The 27,316-nt window shown below is 29.0% G+C and overlaps 1 protein-coding gene across 1 annotated transcript in view; it reads right to left on the minus strand.

Annotated features, from left to right (window-relative positions):
* LOC107437680 (polycystin-1-like protein 1) overlaps nucleotides 1-27,316 on the minus strand; it is a 584,482-nt gene that overhangs the window by 236,086 nt on the left and 321,080 nt on the right. The window contains exon 6 of the mRNA XM_071186788.1: nucleotides 18,459-18,745. Within this exon, the coding sequence (XP_071042889.1) occupies nucleotides 18,459-18,745 (287 nt within the window). The remainder of the gene's footprint in view (nucleotides 1-18,458; nucleotides 18,746-27,316) is intronic.

The following is a 27,316-nucleotide window of genomic DNA, read 5'->3' on the forward strand; positions in this document are numbered from 1 at the left end:
GAATCAGACTTATATTATTATTTCGCGTTTTTAACATACCATTACTTATTATGTGTATTTATAAACATAAGATCCATATTACCGTTGCAACTCTTTAAAATATATCACGAGTTCTAAATTAGATTTAAGTCATGGAATTCATCAGACTTGAAGCACAATCCTGCAGTGAATTCGGGTGAATTTCCATGATATTCCTTAGACCATAAGTAGGTAATTTTCTTTTTATCATTATTATTATTATTAGAAATGAAATGATTCCCATAATTTTGCTGGATACAGTGAACCGGTAACCGGAGAAAATAGAATGGTAGTTGATTCTAAGTAGCCGGTAAAAACTTGATTTGTTACCAGGCAGAGATCACCTGCAGAGATCACTGCTCTATAAGCACCAGTTATTTTTATAAGCTATTTCAAAACTTAGTTTGATTGTATTAAAAGATGGCATTAAGTAGAAATTTAGAGCAATTTAATATTGAAATTTTAACAAGGAATGAAATAGAACAAAATGCACATCGATTACAAAATTAGAACAAATGTAAAATTCTTTTTCCAGCAAAATGAAAGTTTGTTGAAAAGTATCGTGTATACGCATATCTAAAAATCATTCTATTTTTCTTTTCAACAGGGCAAACTCTAATGTTCCCTTTTTATTTCAAACTACTTTTTCACAAAACGTGGAACAATTTCCGCTTACAGATCCGTTGTCGCCAAAATCTTTACTGTCACAGAGACATTATCGGTGGTGAAAGTTGGAATTCAAATCTTTTTTTTTTTCGTCTGCCTTTTCTTCCCTTTCCCCCACATTTCTCCATTTGTCTTCTAGTCCGCTTTGCCACGAATACTCCTTTTTATTATTGTGATTATTTTTTTCTTTCAAACGATTTTTTTCATGTTTCCTATCTAACCACGAGTTTTAGATTTCAGTAGGAATGAAAGTTTCGATCGTATTTTTTTCGTCGAACGATTCCATTTAGGTTCTAACAGATCGGTTTTCTACCCCCAAATCACGCGAGTAAACTACTTCTCTTAAAATTTTCAATCCCAGAAAAACTATTTTTTTCCCTACATTAATTGCGGATCCTTCTACGATTACTTTAGAAAAAGAAACTTTTTCAACTTTTTTTAAACCGAGAATTTGTCATGACAAATGTAAAAAATTGGTATTAAATGATTTACGAGTTTCGATTAATTTCTTTTTAGCGTATTTGGTTGAATAAGGGAACTTCTTAACTACGCATGACTTAAGCTCAATGAGTGTATGCTGTTAAAAAAAAACATTAAGAGTACTAATTAATGTTAAGAGTACTAATTATCAAATATTAAGAGCACTCACGGCAATCAGAATTACATTAGCTTTAATCACTCGATTAATCACTCATTTAATCACTCGACAGTTGTGTTATTATCTTAGATCTATCGTTTCAGCAAAATATATGATTTGCATTACGAAAACTTCATTTCATTTACTGTTAACTTTTTTGTATTCAATTAACCATATTAGTAGGAAAAAGAAAACTATCTATTGTTAACATTATAATTCTGAACTTTTTGTTACTATAGCGTTGCCAATACGTTAATTTATAATGAGTTTAATTGATATAGCATCAAATCATAATTGACCACTTATTGTAAAAGAAAGTTAACCACGCTGAGAAAAAAGTATGGTAAAAGAAAATACTGGAATATAATTAAATTTGCCGTGTTTCTGGCTCTATGGGTACATTAAAAAGCTGGGTAAAAGCGCTTTGATAATGATTTTGATAAAATCAGCAATGAAATATGGTTTTATAATTAATATATGATAAAATTTGATAGATGATTGAACGCTTGGTAATTTTACCATGATAACTTAGTTCATGGAAATAAAACCATTTATTCTGTTAAATCCAGTTTTGCATTTAAATTTTGTATTTTTTTAATAAATGCGTGATAATAAGAACTACAATTTTGAAATTCAGAATTTCCAGCAAACCGCCGATACCATATGAACGGAAAAATTTCCAGAAAATGATTAAAGTACCGTACAGTTTGGTATTTTATTTCATTAACCAGAATTATGTTGTTTTTTTTTACCAAACAATGTCATTACTAAAGAATACGGTAATTTAATAATAATTATTTTCTCAGCGCTTTTCTTAAAAACCTTTGAAGTAGTTAACATCAATTTTATATTTTCAATAATGATCAAAATAGAATTATATTATTTATTTATTTAACAAATTTGGGCCATTATGAAGGAAAAAAAGAAATTTAAACTTTTATATGAATGCATATTTCTTTAAAATTTATAATGATCTGTGAATTTTTTAAACATTTTATTGCTCAAAAATGTAGAAAAACTTGAGATGCTTGACCATAATTATCTTTATCACATTTAAACAGTTGCATAGCCGATGGGCACCACATTGCAGCATCATATCCAACAGAACCTAAAGTTGCTTTTCAGTCGTTTTCGAGAGAAAAAATCAAATGTAATGATTTCTTCTTGAGCAGTAATTTTTTTATTTTCTGTGTTCCCCATCCCTTGAAACATATGTAGAAAAATATTGGTATCCTTATATACTTAGATTAATATACTAAAAGCTAGTATGCCTTTTGTTTATCTTTACTTTTGATTTTGATGTGTATGCTGGCCGGATTGTGTAGGGGTCAAGGAATAGGTATCAGAAAGGTTCTACGTTCCATGGATGTCCATTCATTCTCTGTACTATCTGCCTTTACTGTGGGGACAGCGTTGGCCCACCTAATATGGTGCCACTGAAAGAGTGGCCAACAAATCTGCCCTGTAAATGCCTGAATTGACGAAATGCTAACACAGATGGGCATTGGAAATAAAAAAAATTATCTGTGTGTATGTTTTTATTATTTTTTTTTTTACAAAATGGTCATTAATGTATGGTTGAATTATCGTATAAAATAAATGGCATTGACAGATATCCATGTCAAAAAAGATATCGGGAAAGGCAACCCATGCAACCAAAAAAAATTTAAAAAAAAGAAAAATTCACAAAATATTGAAAAGAGTAGTAAGGCATATTAATATCACTCCGACTTACACCACTTTTACAAAAGTATCACTTCAACTTATTTTTCCAGAACCCATTAGTTTAATTTTAAAATGTATAGATATCCCTTTCACGTATATAGGACACATGCGCCTTTATTATATACATTTTTCCTGATATTCTAATTACAAGTGAAAACATATTTTGGCATTTTTTAAGTATAAAACACAGTCTTATAGTTAATAAAAAAGATCTTTTAGATTATCAGAATTACAGTTGTATGAAATTTTAAAATCCGATAAAAAAATTTCCATTCATATTCAAAACTTTATCAGTAATTGATTTTGCAAATTGAGGAAATTTCACTGATGAATGCCTGTTTCTCTTTGATCTAAATAACTTTAAACAAGAGCAAGTTTGAAAAATTAGAATTTGCATGTTAGGCGTCTTTGGTAGATTTTTACCTTTAACGCAGAAAACGACCACGGTGTTTCATGCTGTATTTCATAACTATATATTAAAATGTTAAAATGTTATATTTTACACTTATTTTGGTTTAAATTGTTGCAAAATAATGAAACAAAGTATGACAAATACGTTAAACAAACATTCTACGTCAAAGGGTTAAATCTTCTATTTCTAACACTTCTAGTTTTGAAAAATCGACTATTATACTTTAAATAAACTGCAATCACATTGTTTAAAACTATTTTTGAATAGCTCAATCACACACGAAGTTATTCCATGCATCCATTTTATTTTATTTTTGCAGTTTTATAAACCTGCTTTTCGTGATAAAATATCCTTTTACTACTTTAACTTAAATGTTCTTTATTTTACCTTTAAAAAATGCGATATAGTGTAGTCAATTTTTTGGGTAAAATAAAATTTCGCTCTGAAATTTCAAAATGGTTATGACTTCGAGATGGGTTGAGAAAAGGAAGAATAAGGGGAAATTAACGTTTTTATTTGTGAGGGCATACTGCTCGAAAAATCCCTACCGATATTCCCTTTTACGGATTTTACGACCTCTAAGTGTATAGGCTGACAAACGCAGCGACACTGCCATCAAGTGGCAAATCTCAAATATCCCTTTAGTTAGGGCACAAAAGCCAGCTTCCGGACTCAAAAGTTCCCTTATGCTAAAACCCTTTATTGCGGCGCTTTACGGACATTTAAATCTAGGAATAAAGCGCAATCGTAAATAAAACTTTTATGTGTTGCAACCTACTTAACCCCCATACCGTTGCACCCCTACCCATCATTTTATAACCACCCACCACTACCGGAACCTCATCGTAAAAGATGATTTGGTTCCCGTCCGCCATTGAAATTCTGGACGGGTGACTTTAATGCTTAAGCACCACCCAACTCGAAGCTAATCTTTAAAATGGCGCTTAAACGGATGAACTTAAAAGCGTTCCGGGATGATGTATTACATTATTTGGTAGGAAAGCTGCTCGACCCGCAAGGCTTGGCGGCCAGCTCTTGCCAGGGAATTGATAAAAGTGACTTTATGTCCAGGTAGACAAGGTTTCTCTTAAAATAATGCTTTAGAACTCTTGCTACTGGATTTAAAAGTAGAATGGAATCTTAGAATACCGGCACAAAAGACAGATTTTTAAGGCTTAAGTTGTGGAGGAATTCTAATAAACCAAAAATCTATTGTGTTATTCGAATATTTTAGGGCTAGATCTATAAAAGAGGTTGCTTATATATTTGGAGCTTAATGCATAGACAACTAACGTCAAAATTTAAAAACTTAACTTTAGATTACTTAGAAAATTCTGTGTTTCTGATATTCGTAAATTGGTGATTTTCAGTTGTTTAAGACATAGCTTTGGTTGATTACATATATTAAAAGTTAGCCTTTTTCCTGCGATGACAAAACGTTTCCTAAAGTTAATGAAATAGGCTGTTTTTTTTTATCAAAAGGTTAGGTAATAAAGATTTCCTTTCAGGTATTAGATATTTTTCCTTTTGAATACGGTAAAGACTCAAACATTCGAGGCAATTAGGGTTAAACCTAGTTGGGATAATTGAGGTTTTGAACTATATATTTGGGAAGTAAAAAATTCTAAACCCTGATTTCCAAATATTGAATGATTACTTGTTTATTCGAGTGAAATATTTAAAACCTTCTCCTTTATAAAAGTCTCAATCGGGTATTTGCAACTCGAGAAGAAGTGAAGTGAGGATGCCTTACCATGTGGTTTAAATAAGACTTAATTGGATACCTGTAAGCGAAGTCACGCGTTTGTGTTGATCCTGATTGGTGACTGAAACGACAAACGCCTACCTACGATGACGTCACTTGAAGGTAAACAATGAAAGTAAGCTTGTTGAACATCGGCTCGTAAATACATCACGGGAGCTATGATCACCATCAAAAACTTACGTGCCTCCATATGGTCTCAAGAGTTTTATAATTGTTTACTTTGGAATAAATGCAAAAATTCAAATTTTAAAAAAGGAAAGCGAAGACATACACAGAGAAAAGATTAAATATACTATAATCAGCAAATTAATTTGAACTTAGTTAAAAATCTTTTTCAAAGCAACTAAGCTTTTGTGTAAGCATTTTATTCATGTTATGCTACAAATAAAGCAAGTGTTTCGTTTCTAGCATAATTCTTTATAAAGAAATTTAGACATAATTCCTAAATTTAAAGGAAGTAAATGATTTCATCATCAAGGTGGCATTATGATTCATGCATTTTCCCCCTGTTATTTAGTCTTACCTAAACGACTTTCTTCAAGATTTTCTGCAACCTCTCAAAATTTAATTTCCATGCAAATGAAACTACATCCTTTTGAGTTTTCAATTTGAAGATTTTGACCGCTTTTTTAATTGTATTAAAGGCCATAGCATATTTCTACATCGTACTGCCTACAATAGGGATTAAGCTTAAAGCACCATTTTATAGGAAAAAATATCTCAAAACATTTGTCTCAAACGGTGCCTTAAAAATCACTTGAAATGCTTAGATCTAAAATATATCAGACTAGTGTCAGTTAATTTACATGTACTTGCCCGAAAACAAACACAAAATAACACCGGTTTACTTTTTTGCAGAATGCAGTAGTCACGAGATCAACAGGTTAGTTCAAAAAGATATTAATTGGAAAATATTTATGGGATCATTTCAATATTTTTTAATAGTTGAAAGAAATAAAATACATATTTCCCCCCTATTTTAGCTGAATCAGGAGAAACTAAAAGTTAATGTAAACTTATTTCATTAAAACATATTTAAGCGAAAATAATTAGAAGCAAATCATTGTAAGAAATTAAGCATTTCTCTATTGAATTTGGTGAGTACGATACAATTAAATAAAAAAAAAAATAGACTTGAAATACCGTATTTCCTCTTACCTAACAATGTAAGTAAATTACATGAAAAAATTTTTTAATTGAAAATTATGTATTTTTCTTAAATTCGTACTCCATGTGCTTATTTTTCCAGTTTCCTCAAGACTTATTTTCTGCCTTGTAGAATCTTTTTTTTCTTCCGTTTTCTACCTACCTTTCAGAAACAATTTAAACAAATGTTTTTTAAGAATCGGACACAGACACACGGGTTTAATACTATTTTATACTTTGAATCCATCTGTCATGCGTAAAACATAATAAAGAGACAAACCAAAAATGTGATAACTAGTCGTGATCATAGATTACCCATTCGCAAAATGGTTGTTGTCTGATTTTTTTAGAAAAGTATCCTCATTGTATTTTCATCTTGGACATCTTTAACTGTTAATCATGAACTGCTCGGTACAGAGCATATTTGAATGCAGCTCAGACACATTCTGTGCAAATTCCTTTAATAACTGAATAAACATTGAACAGCCAATCGAGATTAATATTAACATTTTTAAATTGGTACAATGGTGTTTGAAGGAGATTGTAAGCTGCATCATACACCCGTTTCGGATTCACAAGTACATACATAAAATATAGTTTGAAAGCTAGGCTTTTTTTCAATTTTACATGAATTGTGAATGAATCATCTATATTGAGTGGAAGACAGTCTACGGTCTTGAGCAAGTCATTGGGTACGTTGACAACGGATCCTTTTATGCTTAACTGGTGATCAACGCACAGTTCTTGTATTTGCATGAATGGGGTTCGGAGAGCATTTCGCTCTTCGGTAGAGTTCGATTCTCTCAACAACTTTGATACTTTTGAGAGGAACGGGCTTCATGCTTGCGTTTGCGAACGGAATCCTTTCGTTTTTTCGTGTGTGCTACGCTCAAGGTATTCCCGTCTACGCTCTTTGACTTTGGCATTTTCATCCTCGGTAAGTTTAGGCCTTGACATTGTTTTTTTCTTGCTTCAACTCTAACTTTTGGAACCGTGTCAAACAGTTTGGACCCTCTTTATTTGTGATATTCACCTGAATTAGTATTGAAAGCGATCCAGTTTGAACTGTAGGTTAGAATTTCTGATTCTTAATTAAAACAATAAAAGCAAAAAATATCGTATGAATAAAATATGAAATTCTCTTTTATTCACAACTCAAGAAGTATTTATGGGATCTCTCTGGTCATATATCTCAAAAATAAACTCACCAACTTAATGTATAACAAAATTAAAAGTGAAAAAAAGAATCCTAAGAAAATTATCAAACAGCAGCGTTCGCCATAGCAACGCACGCAATGACGACGCATGCGCACTGTTTACCATTACTCTTGATTATTGTAGTTGAAAAGTGTGATAACGCCATCAAGTCCAAACCAAGACCCATTTTGTCAATGGGGAATAAATGTGTTATACATTTTGAAGAGATTATTTTAAAACAAATACGATTCTTTAGAAACATTACATATTACTTAATGTTAGCAGACGATAATTTTTTTCCATCTCAAACAAGAATTAAGCAAACGATTTTGTATTACTTTTTGAGCAGCTCAATTCCAGGTAGATTCGCGTATAAAAAATTATTGCAATCATTTTAAAACCGATGAACAACCCTCATAAGCTAAAACAAACAAATCCATAAAAATAGCCATAATCTCTTCATCATTTTCCACTTTTTCTCTCGGAAGAAGCGAATTGCTAAGCGGCAAAATTGAAGGATTTCGAATTGAAAAATCCAGTTCGTAAAAAAAAGTGCTTTCACTCTCTTTCCTTTGCAAACTCTTTTCCAACCTCTCCGCCCAGTTTTATTTATTTATTCGGAGTTTCGGTCATAAAAGGAAAAACGGGAAATGCACATGTAATGCCGCTCCCGGAAAAAGGAAATATCGGGAAGGCCATAAATAAATGGGAAGAAATGTTTGAGTGTCATTACCATGAATTATGCACGCAGAAAAATATTTTCAATCACTATGATTGGATTGCTGCGAATAAAAGAATAATGGCTCAGTGGAAGAAAATATATATATAAATATATATGTATATATATATAGAGAGAGATAATATAATGTTATGGTGGGCGCAATATGGTGCTCTAAATCACAAACGCATATATTTCAAAGTATTAAGACGATTTTTTGGAAGTGTGAAGAAACTTTTATGTCGTCTGCAGTTAGTTAAAATAAAAATAAAAATTCTAAATGGGTCGTACAAACATTCATCGAAAATATATTTCAGAAGATAAATTGACCTTCAGAAATAAAACTCTCTTTTTTAGCGATCAATCAGTCTTTGAGCACCGTCAAAATTGAGAACTGTATTTCGTTATTTTCAACAAGAATTCCAAGATATCAGATGAGCACAACAAGACATTCGTATAATTTTGAGGTAAGCTATCTAAATACCAAATAAAGAAACTGCAAGTATTGACTAGAGAAAAGTATTCACAAAATAAAATAAAAATGAATCAATTTCACGATGTGTATACTATAGTTCCTTTTTTCTAATATATTTCTCCCTAACTAAGTGAAATGAACATGCCCATTTGTTTTGATATAAGTATCAAACAGTAGCGAAAAAAATTTATTCTTATTTGTTTTAGCGACGTATAAGAGCACATTTATTTTCTCATTTAGTAGTTGTCGAGAGGTAAGTTTACTCTGTGTGTTAGACGCTGGGAAGAAAATACTAGATACTTTTTTATTGACTGAACTGTCTTCCATTATTTGATAACAAATATGTCCTTTTTATATCAGTCAACTATTGTTATAAATTCTGTGACACAAAACTAAACAATTTGCAAGCAAAAGGAGCTATATTCTATGTATCAAGAAATGTCAATTTTGCAAAACTCGTTTCTTTTAGAGCCGTTTCTTTAGTCTGTTCTGAATTATTTTTTACCACAAAAAAGAATTTTCATGTTTGTTCAAAGGTTCGGAAATGTTTCATTGTTAAGTTAAGCAATCGAATGTCTCTAAACTGAAAATACATTTGAAGTGCAAAAATACTTGTTCTGCAAAAATATTTTTCTTTAGATCGCGTTTAATAAATACGTCATACGTAAATTGAATAATTTTTGCGAACAGCTTGCATCATTTTGCAATATACACGCTAATTAGAAATAATTCTCCGATTTTCTACGAAGTTTGACACTTTTAGGCTTACTGCAGTGCAGCTCACATATATTTAAGCTAATTAGAGAATATAACCTTCATTATTAATTTAGCCTCTTTTTTATTTCAGGCAATTTATGATAGAATTTAAAATGACCCCAGAGTGATAGAGGCTTATTGTGAATAACATTATCAAAAGTTCACTACAAAACACCCTAGCAGATTTAATCTTATTCAGTAAATTTTTAACCATTTTCAAATAAGCAAAAAAAAAAAAAAANAAAAAAAAAAAAAAAAAAAAAAAAAAAAAAAAAAAAAAAAAAAAAAAAAAAAAAAAAGAAAGGAAAAGTGCGAAGAATGATTGTTATAAGCTTAAAAATACTAGGTAAAATTACTTAAGACTTTTCCGATTAGTCTTGAATGTAAAATGCCACTTTAGAAATGCTATTTTTTCTGATTTTTTCTTCTTTTTTCTCTTTGAGGAACAGTTCCAAGAATCGTTCTAAAGTACCATTCTGAAGTATTTCGTTTGCAGTTCAAACTACATGTAATCAGAATACATACAATGTAAAAGTGATGGAATATCTGTTCTACAATTAGTATTTTCAATTAGATCGGGATTAATGCATACACATGTAAAACGGCCTGATGTATGTACAATTTTACTGGTGAAAAAAAATTCAAGATAAATAAAATTTTTCGATTGGAACCAAAATAAATTCTTCTTTTTTTCTAATCTGTTTTTTCTCCTCCATCAATAAAGCGTTTCTATATTTATCCAAAGGTTAGGAACAAGTTCGAATGCTACTTACGATTAAAATTAATCAAAATAATTTTTAAAACTCTTTTTTTACTGTACAAAAAAGTGTTCCAATGTTCATTAAAATGTTAGGTTCATTCATTCAAAAATAGTTCATTTGTTCTTTAAGCAACAAACAATCAAAATGGATCTAAACAACAAGTGATCAGAACAATTGATCCATAACTTTCATTTATTTTCTTATTACATCTAGTTTTATACTCACACAGGTAAAAGGACCAATGTACAAATCTGCTATTTAATATTCCAATAATAAATATTCAGTTATATTTTATGATCATAATGATGAAAAAATAAATTCTACTAAACTCCCCCCCCCCACACACAAAAACGAGTTTTTTGTTCGTTCGTAATTCAAACTACCCGCAATCACAACACATCTAAATTACAAGTGATCAGAATAATCGTTCTACAAGTATAATTTTTTATTAGATTGGGTTTAATGCATTCATGGAAAAAACGGATAATATACACATTTATTGTTTGAAAATCCAAAGACTCATGTTCAGTTATACTTTACGATCGTGAGGGTTTCAAAATAAATTCTATAATAGCAAACAAAATAAAATTAGTTGAAAAAATCGATATGTCTGTGAACAAGACACCGAACTCTTTTTCTGTAGTAAAAGTATTTTTTAACGTCCAAATGTTACCGGAGCACGAAAAAACCTTTTTTTTTCTTTTCAACTCACTCAGTCATTTCAATGCGCTAAAGATAAGAACGCGAACCAGAAATGGAATAGTGAGAGGGGTGGGGCATGGCGGATAACAAATTTCCAACAACCCCCTCTCCTTGTCAGGCATTTTATTTTCTAAATACATTTTTTGAAGGAAAAAATATAAAAAGGAAGTTATTTAGAATATGTATGGAATGAGGAATGTCGGTAGTCTACATATATTGCGGCACTGATTTTTCTTTTTTTTTCCGAAACAAAAAAAAGAACATTTCAAAAAAACGAGATTCGAAAGATAGGGAGGGAAATACTTGTTCGAAAAGGAGAGAAAATTTTTGTAGAAGTTGTAGGGGGTGTTATTCATTACGTATTGCAAAACTTACTAGTCATTTGTGGATGCGTCGCCGAATGCATATCTGTTTTTTCGCATCCACTAACCTCGTGGACAGAAAATGGATTTTGGAACATAAAAGATGCGAAGAAGTGGCAACGTCTGCCTGATTTGAATAATAGATTCATTTAAGAATGTTTTACATTTCTTTTTTTGCGTTTTCCTTACGTTTGAATGAGCGAAGAAAACCACTTTCGTAAATTCACAATTACTGGGAATTACTGAACAGTATTTTTGTTTCCAGAAATATAAATATTGTAATTTCTCCTTTGGTCGCAATATTAAGTGATAAAAATATTGTAATATTAAGTGATAATAACATTGTAATATAAAGTGATAATAACATTGTAATATTAAGTGATAATAATTTTTTAATATTAAGTTATAATAACAATGTAATATAAAGTGATAATAATATTGTATTATTAAGCGATAATAATGTTGTATTATTAAGCGATAATAATGTTGTAATATTAGAGGATAATAACATTGTAATATAAAGTGAAAATAATATTGTAAAATTAAGTGATAATAACAACGTAATAAAAAGTGAAAATAATATTGTAATATTAAGTGATAATAACATTGTAATATTAAGTGATAAGTGATAATAATGTTGTAATATTGGATGATAATAACATTCTAATTTAAAGTGAAAATAATATTGTAATATTGAGTGATAATAACATTGTAATATAAAGTGATAATAACATTGTAATATAAAGTGAAAATAATATTGTAATATTAAGTGATAATAACAACGTACTATAAAGTGAAAATAGTATTGTAATATTAAGTGATAATAATATTGTAATATTAAGTGATAACAATATTGTAATATTAGATGATAATAACAATGTAACATAAAGTGATAATAATATTGTATTATTAAGCGATAATAATGTTGTAATATTAGATGATAATAACATTGTAATATAAAGTGAAAATAATATTGTAATATTAAATGATAATAACAACGTAATATAAAGTGAAAATAATATTGTAATATTAAGTGATAATGATAATGTAATATTAAGTTATAATAATATTGCAATATTAAGTAATTTAGCAATATAAATATGTAATATTTTAAAGATATTTTAGTATTTGGAAAGAAAACAGTTATTTTTAAAAATTACTATTTATTCTTCGCTGCTTTTTCAGTTTAAGATCACTGTTGAAATTCCATTAAATAAGAGGACAAAGATTTTGCTGTGCAAGGTATAGATAAAATCAATCTTGATTTATGCCTTTGAAATTTGAACCTTTGACAAAAAAAATGAGAAAAAGATTTTAGCGATCTTTGAAAGGGAAGTTTTGAGAACCATGTTTGGTGCTCTTCTCGATAATGGATAAAAGGGTATAGATTTAATAATATCTGGAGAAAAAGATATAATTTCGGAATTTATAGAATTTTTAAAAGTGGGATATTATTAATTCCGTAGAACTAAATAGATTAAGATGGACAGGACAGCTTACAATAATGAGTTCAAAGTGAACAGCTTTGAGGGTTTTAAATACGATCCCCTCCCACTAATGACCAAAAGAAGGATCCGAAAATGGATGGAAAGATTGTGTGGCTGAGGACTTTGCCATTCCAAAAGTGAAGAGCTTGATATCCATTTCTGGGTGGAGGGCAGACTGGAAAAGCTGTTAAGGAAAGCCCAGGTCCACGAAGGATTGTCGTGCTGATAAAAATTATTCGATAATTTATGATTGTACAAAATAATAGAATTATTCACTTGTGAAATTTTAAAAGAAATGTTCCAATGCAAAATGTTTAAGATAATTGTCAATGATTAAGTAAGAAAATGTTTTATTCTTAGTAAAATACCATTTAAATAAAATCTTAACCAATGCTACAATACGCTATTTGTTTCTTTTGTTTTTATAATGATTTTGCAGCTGATTATTCCTTCGTAAGATACTTATACCAAAACTCGTTAGTAATTTGTAGATATCAAACTGAATTTTATAAAACCGCTCTTTCTCTAAAAAAATATATGTGCTACGAAAAATTTGGCCCATATTTTACGGACAAAATTTGGCATATAAAAATTTGGCACATAAAATTTGGGGCAAACTTTCAAAGATTTTAAGATGTACAGTGCTCTAAAAAACGGACTACGCTGAATAACTTTTGATCTAATGATCAGATCTTCCCGTTCTAGGACTCCTTCTTAGTGGTTCGAGGTGGTGACCTCAAATATGCTAATTAATAAGTTCGGACAGAGAATTTTAAGTTACGAAATCAGACTCAAAAACGTACTTTCTCCGAATAAACACACAAATTTTTCAATGGATTCGGATTTCTGACTCCCAAAATATAGGGGTAGCCGCAATCTGCGAAATATGGTCCCCATAGTTTCGTCAGAAGAGCGAATCAAAGTTTGGGCCTCTTAATGTTAAATCTATTTTCTGCGCATTTCGCCATATCTCGAGAATTATTCAAGCTTATTGAAAAATTTTTGCATACGATTATAAAATTCGTTTATCCAAGGATGATTCCATACAAAGAATACATTTTAGTAAATATTTATAAACTTTATTATTTCATTTGATAATAAATTAATTTAATAATAAATATTACTTCATTTAATAATAAGAATACATTTTTATGTTTTTCACGAGTATGAATTAGAGAAAAAAGACTCTTTCGCAAATTAACAATTGTAATTCACAATTTCGTAAATTCACAATCTCACATATTGCGGATTACTGAACTGGGTTTTTGCTTGTAATGCTAAACTGTTTCAGCAACAGAAACATTGTAATATTTTATAGATGTTTTAATATTTTGAAAGAAAATAGTTATTTTGAGAAATTATTATTTATTTTGGCAGGATATATTATACCAGTTCTTATGAAACTTTAAAGAATATTTGGCACAAGAAAAGTTTTTGACTCTTATCTCATCTCAAAATCATTTAAATAGAATAAATTTCCCAAAATTTTTATCTTTTTGCTTCTATGATATTTTCTCTTTTATGATATTTTCTCTTTTATATTAATAATGTTTTTGCAATTATATTTTTTCGAAACATATTTATTGCAAAGTTTAGGACACTCTAAAAATTTGTTCAATATACTTATTGCTAAACTCGTTTGTCTGTATAGTAAGTAGATTCATGTATTAGTTATTGTTAGAATAAATGCGTCAATTATAGCTAAAATATAGGTCGATAAATTTGTAAGTTATAATTTGTATATTTGTAGACAAATAAGTAAGTTATAATCAGACTTTACGCAGACTAATTTGTAAGTTGTAGTTTGTACATTGGTAGACAAATGAGTAAGTTATAATCAGAACATAGCTAGAATAATTTGTAAGTTAAAGTCAGATTATAGATAGACAAATCTGTGGTTTTTAATTAGAAAACAAATAGATAAATGTATAAGATATAGTTAAAATAGATAGTTAGACAAATGTGTATCTTATATGTTATGGTTAAACAAATAAGTAGAAAATTGTGTTAGTTAAACTTAGAATATATGTATACAGATGTTTCATTATAATCGGAATAAAGGTAGGCAAATGTGTAAGTTATAGTTAGAATATCGGTAGTAGACAAATGTGTAAGTTCCAGTTAGAATATAGCAGCAAAATTTGTAAGTTGCAGTTCGAATATAGTTAGACAAATATGCATGTTATATGTTATAGTTGAAAAAACGGGTAGTGCAAGTGAAACTTAACTTTCAAGTTAAAACAAATGTGCAAGTTAAATTTAGGTCATGGGTATACAAATGAGTAAATATAGTCACAATATAGGTAGGCAAAAAATTAAGTTATAATTAGAATATAGATAGATAAATGTACAAATTATTATTAGAATATAGATAGACAAATGAGCAAGTTATAGTTAGGATATAAGTGGAAAAATGTGTAAGTTATAGTTAGAATATAAGTAAATAAATGTAAAAATATTACTAGATTAGAAGTAGACAAATGTGCAAATAATTAAAAAATCGACTGTCATATGTGTAAGTTAAGAGGAAAAATATAGTTAGAGGTTAAATAGGTTAAAAAAAGTAAGTTATAGTTAGAATATAAATAGAAGTTGGATAATTGCAAGGAAGATACTCGATTGTAATCACAAGAATACTATTTTATCCTGGAATATTATTTAAATTTTGATAAAACACAGTTAACGTATTACTTTTATGTGGTTCAACTAAATTTAATGCTAATAACTCACATAATACAAATTTTTATCCTTAGCATTAAAACACATTTAAATTTTTAAAAAAATATTTGCAGGCTTTTTAAAGAAATGCAAAAAGAAATTGAGAAAAATTACTAGCATAATAATTATTAAAAAAAAAACAAGCAATATAAATTGAAACAGCTTCCCTCATTTCTGTTTAATTGAGCACTTAATCACATAAGTTACGAATATTTACGTTTATCATGCTTCAATGACGTAGGAAAGATAAATTAATGATACATATGTATTCTGATTAATGCAGCTACTTGACATTCGAAAAGATCATCATTTAATCAGCATAAACGAAATAATTCATTTAAATCTCGATTAAATAAAATTTAAATCACCCTTTCGCTGTCAGAAGGTGAAACATGCAGTTTATATCAAAGCAATCGCAGTTTCCATCATGCATGAATTATTAAAATGGGAGGGGAAATTTCTATAATTTACGAAGATCATATATATTTTGATGATAAACAATTAAAATATTTGAAAGCGCATTTATTGTATTTATATATGTAGAGAAAAACGTTATGTTAAAATGTAGAGAAAACACGGAAAAAAATTACAGAATAAAGAAAATAGAAAAAGAAAAATTTTAAAATAAAATAAAATAACATAATTTAAAAAAAAAATTAGAAAGTATTTTTTCAATAAAATTTCGGGTAAAAAAAAAATCTTGCCATCAGCTCACACGATTATATGCGCAAAAAGCAGTGCTTTCTAATATTGTATAAATATAGCCAAAGCAAAATATATCAAACCGAGTGCGCAGTAAATAAAACTTATTAATTTTCTTCATTTTTCTCTTTTTTTTTTTATCCGTCTTGTAAAGTTTGGACCCTTTAATGTTAATTTTGCCTTTTAAGTGATTCAGCACAACTCGAGAATTTTCTTAATGAATTGAAAAGTTTAAGACGCGATAATAAAATTTATTAATCGAAAAATAATAACTTTCAGTAAATATTGATTATTTTTCATAATTTTATTTAATAATAGTCGAAAAATTTTTGAATTGTAAGACAATTCTTACATCATTTCAAAGAATGTAATTTTACATAGCAAAATACGAAATTTGGGTGAAATTGGTCAAATAATTCTTGAGAAATTGAATTTTTAAAAAGTCGTTTATTTAAAATTCGATTTCTCAGGATTATTCGCCGATTATTTATACAGAAAAAGTTTTTTTTGTCTGATTTTGTAACTTGCTGCTCATCATCAGCGTGAAAATTACACCATTAGGTTTGTTTTGCTTGAAAATAATATTTTTAGTCGATTTTTGGTAGAAATAGGTTTAGAAACGTTAAATATAACAAAGGGTAGAGTAAATATTGCGCCAAACTTCTAGGGTATCATCAGGATTAAAAACTGCAGAAAAATCCATTCCTGGAAATGTCATCGTGCACCGCTAGGGGAGTTTCTTCATTATTCTCTTATTTCAGAAGCACACGAAGAAACAGTTCATGGAAAGGAAGATCCACTAGATATTTTCAAGCAATGATTACTATTCAGTTTTAATTCCGATGATCTTATTATCCTAAAAGTTTGTTGCAAATTTTTATGTGACTCCCTGTAATATAAAATGTTTTTGAACGCGTACATTTCTACAAAAAATAAACTAAAAAAATGAACTTCGAAAATAACTGTAGCTTAAAGAGAGAAACCTGTTGCAGTTTGAAATCAGTGTTACGAGAGAGCTGCTAAAAATCTCCTGCAACTGAAAAAAAAAAATTGTTTCTTAGTGTTTTTATTGTAACGATTATTTACTTGATTATCAAAAAATCCCTACTATATTCAGTTTCTGCTAAATGATTATTAAGTAACTATTAGATTATTAGGTCACTAATTATTGTATAATTAATAAATAATTACTGAATAGTTAAAGATTAAGGGATAAGAACACAACATTTTTTCATGAAAATGAGGATTGGATTGTTTGCATTTTGAGGATTAAAAATTTCGAGTTTTTACAAATCAGTAAAGCGGAAAATCGACTATATAAGATGGTTCTCCCCGAGAATTATTACATAGTAAAGCTGGGTGGACCTGGGGAAAAGCGATTTACGCATAGACAAGAAGAAAAAAGAAACATTCCGTGAAAAGATGAAGACAACTTAGGAAATGTTAATTTTGATGAAAAAACAGTTCTTATCTAATTTAAATTTATGTTTCATTTAATTTACCGAAAATTATGTTTATCTCAACATCAAAAACTGCAAAAACCAGATCAAATAGCGATTTTGAGAACTATACTTCTTTCTTCAACTCAATGTTTTTCATTAGCTGCATAACAGATTCAGACATTACTCCCAAATCGTATTTAATATTTCATAACCTTCGTTGAACAGCCGTGTCAATTTTGGGTTTACGGCTACTAATATTTAACTCCGTAGCCTTGCAATTTTGAACAAAATACAGAATAGATCAAGTATTGGGAGAAAGTAGCCTTCATGGAGGACTTTTTGATGGAACTAACCCGCATTTGTCTTACATGGAGAGGAAAATCGCGAAAACCTCCATTGGTTAGACTGATGGCAAGGGGACTTTAATCCATGATCCGTCTACCACTGAGGATATTTTACGTCCGCACCGTGGTCGGTGCAAGCCGGATGCTGGATTCGTATCATCCAGTCAACGCTAGGATTCGAACCCAGTTCACCTTCTTGGAAGTTGATTGCTTTATCTCCTGAGCAGTCACGGCTTTCCCCAAATCCTATTAACGCCAGAGCACGTTTTCAACTACCGAAATTTCTACTGCTTAAACTCGGCTCAACACAGGGAACATACATGCAGTTCTCAGGCGCCAGAACTCACAAAACTCATCCACAGATCTTTCGGAAATATTTAGCATTGATATAGAAAACAACAACATTAAATAATAATAATACTCACTGTAGTTGAAGAAAACTGTTGGGCTGTTGCAAATGTAGTGAATCTTTCACCAGAAATGTTCCAATAGAACGTTGTATTTAAAGAGCGATGAAATACAGATGCTTGCAAAATCACGTCACTGTCCAGAAAAGCAGTGGGTGATGTCAGGTGGTCTTCGTATTCTGAAGGTATGCAAAATGGCTTGTCCTCACTGTTTGCAGTAAGATTGACACGGAGATCAATTCTCAAAATATCCGCAACTGATTTCTCAATTGTCTTAGAAAATATTCCAGAAGAGAAAACAACTCCTGAAATAAAAAAAAGTAAAGCATTTCATATCATAAGGAAAGAAAGTATCTTTCCAAATAAATTCTAATTCTCTAAATTCTTATTTCTCGGTCAAATTCGAATTTCCTTATTAAAGCTGGCAACTTCTAATTGTTAACTTTTTTTTTACAAAATTCCATTCTAATTAAACGAAAAAATGGGTTAAGTTGTACCCATTAATTAATTATTGCAGAAATTTATTACCTTGCATTCTACAATACTTTCTTACAAATTTTTTTTTAGTGTGAAGCATATATGCTTCAGAGAATTAGCAGGGACCAATAAAAGATCTATTCAAAATGCTCCAAACTAAATCATCAAGCTTTACACATAATTATCCACGTTGCTAAGGATTCACGCAAACTAATTAGTGCCTAATCGATTGGTCAATAAGCATTAAACAAACTTATTTAATCTCACACACAAAAATCTCAAAATGTGTCATATTCTAGAATGTTTTATTCTAAGGTAGCACCGCAGAAACAATTTAGAAAGAATATAGAAGATTACATATATTTCTCTGAGATATTATCTTATCTCTTGTAACATAACCGTATCATTTCCTACTCTTTGAATGCAAAACCCATACATTTACCGAGACTGAATTAAGGACATATTCATTTATTTAGTACTTATAAAATTCATCATCAACGATATATTTAGAATAAAAATCTTAACTTTTTTTATCACATTACGAATTAAAGCTAGATTTTTTTTTTCAATTGAGAAGTATAGATTCTGTAATTAACTTAGTAAGTTACAATAATTCTTGAAGCAATACATTAATTTGAGTGGTAAATGGTATACGAAAAACTCTATAAAACTAAATGAAATAGTTATAATTTTAATGCCCATATATGCGTGATTGTAAATTAACCTATAACCTGGCGTAAATTAACCTAATATTGTTTGAAAAAAAGTGCTCAAATGAAAAAAAAAAGATGTATATTATTTTGATTCAGCAATGGTTTTCTTTTTATTAAGTATACAATGCATTCTTTAAGTTATCAAGATTTATATTTTATTATGTAATCCTTTCGAACATGAACGTTTTGGGGATGTAACGTGAAACCTTGCGTGATAAAGGAATAATCAAAATTCTATTTCCATTACTATTGCTTTTTGATTCCCAAACAGAACATTACAATTGTTCAAGAGTCAACGAAAAAAATAGAGAAGACTCCAAAAAAATCGATATCGACGCAACAAATCAAAAGAATAAAATTTCAAATACAGTCTTCATTTACTTAACTCCATTTTTTTCTTCTAAAAATACATTCTATGATAAGTTATAACCTATAACCCGGTAAAGCTTCCCACCTGTAATGGCAAAATGGCACGCGATATCGTTGTCATTTTAGAATGTTCTTAAAACAGTTCTGACATGCACGCAGACGATAGTAAGAGCTCCGGGAGATCCATTCATCATACCACAAATTATGCTAATGGAGAATGGCAATGAGCATCGCAGTCTTTATTTTAGCTGTTGCTTCCATATTTATAACCGTAACTGGCGACAAAAGCTCTTAATGGCAGTTCGGTTTTAGTAGCACTTTAATCCTTCGGATTTTGAATTGGAATTGATTCTAAATGGTAGAGCGCATAAAGTTCGGGAAATGCAATTATCACGGATATAAAAGTATAGAAAAACAAAGGAGATTAAAATGTAAAATTGCTTTTGGGGTTTATCTTCAATTTATTCGAAATAAACTGGTTCGTAAATATTATTTTAATAAAAAAAGAATGGTTTTATTTATCCTGTTGTCGTTAAATGGAGTTGGAAAAGTTTTTTCTCTCTGTGTAAGTTAGAATAAAATATTGTGAAGATATCTCATATTTCTGTAAAAGACATGAACTAAAGTTTTTCATATTTTAGGAGACTTAATCTAAAAATCAATGGTTGAAAAGGTTTCGCGTTCCAAAAGTACTTTTAAAACTTCAATAAGACTTTAATATAACGATAAATTAAACTTTTTTATTAAATAAAACACTATTTTTGCAAAATGTGAAAAATGCTTGGATATGCGAAATGTGTAACACTAGTGGTTGAAATGGAACTAGTAGGATTAAAATATTACCAATAGAATAATAATAGAAATCAATAATTGTAATAAAATTGATAAATAATGGTATAGTAACAATTTTGTGATCCTCTATGATACATTTTAAAAATAACATTGTGTAATATCTAAACAACATAGCTTAAATGTGATAAATGCATTGGTTTTTGAAATAAGTAAAGCTTTACTTCTACTAGAATCACTTGAAAAATAACTGGAATCATAGAATCCTAATAATATCCGATAAATCGAAACAGTAATCCACTACTTCTCCATGTGCATATTTTGCAATGTGAAATAACATTTTTTATAACTCTATTTATGTTCATTGCAATTTGTATAACTAGACTATGCAATGTAAAACTTTACATTTAAAAATATCCGATAATCGGTATCATGCGAATATGTAAATTGGAATTTTTGAAAATAACTGAAAACAGAGGACAGTTTTATTGCTGAACCTATTTTATATTAATTGAAATGAACAGAATGAAGAAGAAAATAAAATAAAAATTATAATAGTATATTTAAATAAAAATGAAAAGCGAGTTAACCTGTAATAAAATCGCATCAAAAGATAGAAAATATTTCATCATCCTTTAATGATATAAAGAAATTTTTTAAAAATCGAAACAGAATGTTAGAAAAAAATCAAAAAGAAAAAGTAGGACTATTTGATATTCCATTACCCGACTGATACAAATTCTACAATGCAATTAAAATGCAAGTTGAAGCTAGTAAGTTTTGTTCATTTATCGAAAACCACATTTAATTACCGGCCTTTCATGTTTCCGTTCCCTTTAAATTTAATTTCAGTATGTCCCAAGAGAGGCGCTCGCGACGGCCATGGAATCTTGTTAGTGGAGAAATGTACTTTAATAAGGTTCGTAGTTGGAAATCGGTATTTATAAAGGGGAAAGTGGCAACAGTCGCAAAACCTAATATTAAGCGACAACAAAAGAAAAAGTTTCTTAAATATTTCCTGTTATAAATAGAAATCTTAAATGATTTTTTTAAAAATTCCAAAATGAGATATTAGCTAAGTGAATGAAATATTTAAAAGATGCTCGTTTTAATTAAATTTTCAACCAAATTTAGTAGGAAAGAGATTGATTAATTAGCTTAAGAAGTGAAAACTATATTAAGATCAGACGGGGTTTTTAGGAGCTATTGAGATTTTTTTAGTTTTTTTTTTATGAAATCTTATTATGAAATAAATATTCGTAAAATTAATAATCTCCCTTATAATAAAGAAACTAATTATTATTTCAAAGTTATTACATATGCAATAAAAATATAGAAAATGTATAAAAAATTTTTTTTAACGTTAAGTTATGTTTTCAGAATTTACAAACATTGCTCTGAACAAAAATAATACTTTTATATAATAATAAAATAGCAAAAAGAAATGCAAAATGAAACAGTGCGTAATGAAACAGTGGATTTAATTTCTGAATTTTATGAAAAAATTTTAACTTTTCAGAACATTTACTTAACAATCCCCATATAACAATGAATATGCAATAATAATATGCTTTGAATTTAACCACATAGCAAATTAAATAATACTAAACTAAAATAATTTTGAGACTGATATTTTTAGAGATGTATTTCTTAACACAATAACTCAGTTATAATATTTCATAATTACAGAAAATTCAATGCCTTAGAAAAAAAATTCGTGTGATTCTACAAAACATTATTCATAAATATGATATAATTTATAAATGAAAACATATAAGCTACGTTGCAAATTTACGTGAATGCATAAAACCACTTATAAATATGTTATTCATTTTAACAAAAACCACGTGAAATATATTAAGCTATTCATTGTAAATTTAAATGAATGTATAAAAAATTATTTATAAATATGCCATTCATTTTTAGGAAAGACACACATGTATTTAAAGCTACGTTGTTAATTTACATGAATGCATTAAAAAAACTATTTTTAAAAATGATACTCTTTATAAGTGAAATTACAAGAAGTGTATTTAACTACACTCCAAATTTAAGTGAATATGCAATAAATGTTTTGTAAATGTATGCTTCATTAAAGAGAAAACTAATTAACCGTATTAGGATGTGCTGTAATTCACGAACAAGTATAAAAAATCATTCATAGATACGCGATTAATTTTATTTAATTATATAAAAAAAATTGTAAATGTATGCTTCATTAAAGAGAAAACTAATTAACCGTATTAGGATGTGCTGTAATTCACGAACAAGTATAAAAAATCATTCATAGANGCATTTTGTCCTGAGCGAGCCCATTGTTATAGATGAAGGGTGGTCATAATATAATGGCTCTTCGGTGTATTAAGCTGTTCATTGCAAATTTAAATGAATGTATAAAAAACTATTTATAAATATGCCATTCATTTTTAGGAAAAAACACAAATGTATTTAAAGCTACATTGTTAAATTACGTGAATGTATAAAAAAAAACTATTTTTCAAAATGATGCTCTTTTTAAGTGAAATTACAAGAAATGTATTTAGCTACACTCCACATTTTAGTGAATATACAAGAAATTTTTTGTAAATGCATGTTTCATTAAAGAGAAAACTAATTAACTGTATTAGGATGTGTTGTTAATTCATGAGCAAATATAAAAAATTATTCATAAATACGTGATTAATTTTATGTGAAAAAAAAGAAATTTTTTGTAAGTGTATGCTTCATTAAAGAGAAAACTAATTAACAGTTTTAGGATGCGTTGTTAATTCACGAGCAAATATAAAAAATTATTCATAAATACGTGATCAATTTTTAGCTATAACTCATTAATAGTTTTCTGTCTTAGATATTGTATTTTAATATATTCTTGAAATAAATCATTGTAAATGAGAGTTCAAACAGAAAAAATAATTTTCTGAGTAGTGTATATTTATATAATGCATTAAAATATATAATAGGCTTCTTTTTTTTTAAAAAAAAATTGCAAGATATTGCTGTTTTAGAATCAAAACAGAAAATAAGACGTGAGCTCCATAAATTTATTTCAAACTAATCAACAACTTCTTTCTCAATTGAAAAATGACAGTCATTTTTAAAAATGAAAAATAACAAAATATCATAGATCGTGCTGAACTGGATCATACTCTCAAACTACAGCTGGAGGCCATTTTTAAATAGATCTGCCCTGAGCTCTGTTTTTCTAAACTATATGCTTGATTCGTTACACTGTCTTGAACGCAGAATCAGATTCCCAATATTATATACGGAAAAATTACTATTTCATTAACTTTTACTACACTTCTTATCACTTTCACTTCTTTTAAGTTAATGTATTCCCTTTAAATGCTTTTACTCTTAAATATCCGTAACTAAACTTTCTTTAAATAAAAAGAGTAACAACAATAAATATTTAAAGCCAATTTCATTCTATCAGTAGGCAGCTTTTGATTGTAGTGTAACTTATTTTAATTGAAAACTTATTAACAGAATTAAGTTTAAATGCAATTTTGTACTTCTGGAAGAAGTTTGTTGATAAACTAAAGTTTATATAGAAAATAATTTTAATGAGTTTTAGAAAACAAAATATTAACTTTTATTCATAACTTTATACCTTTGTCGCAAAATGTTTATTTAACCCTATATTTCCCATACTTTTTTAAACTACTTTCCATTATATTTAGGTCAATATAAATGAAAAATATTATATGTAGCATTTTAATAAGTTATGGTTATGAAATACGGCATGAAATACAGGCGTCTTTTTCTGCGTTAAAGGTAAAATCTTCCAAACAGGATTCACTTCCAAACAATAATTTTTCAAATTTTCATTTTTTTGCCGTCTAAGAGAAACAGTTATTTATCCTTGAAATTTCTTTAACTTACATAAGCAATCACTGATAAATTTTTGAAAGAGGAAAAGAAAACTTTTTTGAAACTGCTTTTTTTGGATATTATATTTTAGCACAAATATAATCCCGGTAATCTTTCCAATTTTGGTAACTGTTAGACTGTTTTTTAGTTTTTTACAATTAAATATCAATATATATATATATATATATATATTATGGTCCTGTTGAAACTTATGACAGATTATCAGGAGAAAGTAGAATGNTTTTGGGTCGCCCGTATGGTAATGTTAGGTATACAATTAATGGGACAGTTACCATTTAAAGAGGTAATCTTTTAATTCATATTGTACAACACAGAATTTTATATCCTAATTATTATTTATTTTTTTTAACCTTTACTAATTTCTATTTTTATCACTTTTCTTTTTAGGTATTTTTGCATTCTATCGTTAGAGATGCCCATGGTAGAAAAATGAGCAAATCATTAGGAAATGTAATTGATCCTATTGATATGATCAATGGAATATCTTTAGAGGTATAATTGAAAAAGTTTTATACTGACTTCTATTTTTTTCTGTTTTGTAACTTTTTTATTGTTTATTGAATTGTTTTTGTTCCTTTATTACAGATTGATATGAAAGCAATATTTTTTTCCTTTAAAAAAAGTCTGACATGCTTTTTCTGGACAAATGTTTTAAAAAATTTTATACGATAAAAATATATATATATATATATATATATGCTTGTAATAAGAGAGTCAAGACAAGGGACATTAGTGTCCGATCTGTGCCAGTGGGTTATACATTTAATTAATATTATTTCATGTTAGTTAATCTATTGCTTTCCACAACTTTTCGCTTATTTTTATTTTCAATACATCTACAAACGACTATTTCTGAAGTTTGTAAATAGAAAAAAAAAGGAGAAGGTGGATAAAGAACACTTAAAACCAATCCCATCCTATCAGTACGTCACCTTTGATTACAGCGTGACACAAAATATCCCAAACGATTTGTTCCAGGACACTTTTCGTTCATAATTAAAGATGTCTGGTAATTCGTTTTCCCGGGTTCCTCGTGAACGTACGAGCCATTTATTTTCTTGGCCTTTAAGCCTCTAGTTTCGATCGCTTACCTTACGCAAGCAATTTTTCGCGACATAAATTCTGCTTAGTTACTGCACAGGAACTGAAGTTTTTGACCAATAGTTGCTGTCCGTTCCACTGCGGTAAAGTAATTTTATAACAAAGATTTCGAAAAGGAGAAGCAGACGACTTTTAGAAGCCTTTTCCCGCTCACGTAATGGATAAGATGCTTCTTCACTTCACTTTGATAATCGGAGGAAGAAAGTTTCAGAGTGAAGTTTAGTTGCTTTTTCGCTGATCCGCCGGCAATTTCCTTCGAAATCGATATTGTCTTGGAAGAAAACTATTGATCAAAGCAGGTGCTGACGAATCTTTTCATGCACTTTTTTTTTATTTTGTCTTTATTTCGATTAAATTTATTTTGAATAATATTTTAAAAGAGTTTTTTTTCTCCAACTAAAGTGTTAGCAATTTGTTAGCTATATAAGAAGAAGCATTATAGAAAATTCAATGAAGGAAAAAACTGTTTAAGAATTGATTTAAATTTCAAGAATCAGAGACCAGGTTTCCGGAATTGTTCTGAGAATTTTGACTTAAAAAATAGTACTCTGTTGTAAACACAAAGATATAATTAAATTTACTGCTTTATAAATTACATATCATTCAAATTTTATAACTAAAATGAAACATCTAACGTTTATTTTAACCTGCATTGTTCTCCACACAAAAAATCCTGTTTTTCTAGGTTATAGGGCCCCATTGACTCAATTACGCCCAATATCAGAAATCTCTGTATTGGTCTACAAAACCAAGGTAAAATTCTAACTTTTTTTCTGCAGTACCTGCCGTTATATATTTATTGTATTAACTAATTTTAGCCTGCAAGGTGAAAATAAATCTGCAGTGGCACTCCGCATTAATTCTGCTACTGAGCTTCAGAAGACGGTGTACGTGGTAGAAATGTTCTCGAAATATCGCCATTTGTAAAGCCAACAGATAATTAAAATAAATAGAATAAATCGTTTGAGTTTCTGAGTTTTATGTTATTTCAAATATTTAATATGTTTGAAAATCATATATACCTGTATTTTTTTCGCAGTATCTTACGCTGTTGTTTGAAACTCAATGTTTCCCCTCGATTAATATTCATATCGATTATTATATCAATTCGTATCAGTTTACAACGATACTACCATCTCAATTACTATAATCAAAAAGTCATAATTCTTTACTTAAAAAATTTTACGTTAAAGGAATTAGTGTTTTGTTTAACAGAATATCAGGTGATTTTCGTTTGCTTATACGATTACGTATTAAGCAATATTTGGCTTATAAAATTTCATCTTACTCCTTAAAAACAGTAAAATAGGTTTTGAAGGAAGAAATATAGTGCGTGGAGTCCCTCCGCGCGGAAGAAGTTAAACTTCGTAACCTGCGAAGTTAATTGTAGAAGAATCAGCAGTCGTAGATGGATCACTAGTTCTATTCAACGACTCTTTTTCCTGCTCCGCTCGCTTCCGTGCTCTGTAATCAAGGTAATATTGTGCATTTTTCCCTCGTGGACCTCTTGAACCAGTGGAAGTGCTTGTGGTT

This window comes from Parasteatoda tepidariorum, chromosome 10 (genome assembly GCF_043381705.1).
Source record: "Parasteatoda tepidariorum isolate YZ-2023 chromosome 10, CAS_Ptep_4.0, whole genome shotgun sequence".
In the NCBI taxonomy this organism is placed as follows: Eukaryota; Metazoa; Arthropoda; class Arachnida; order Araneae; family Theridiidae; genus Parasteatoda; species Parasteatoda tepidariorum.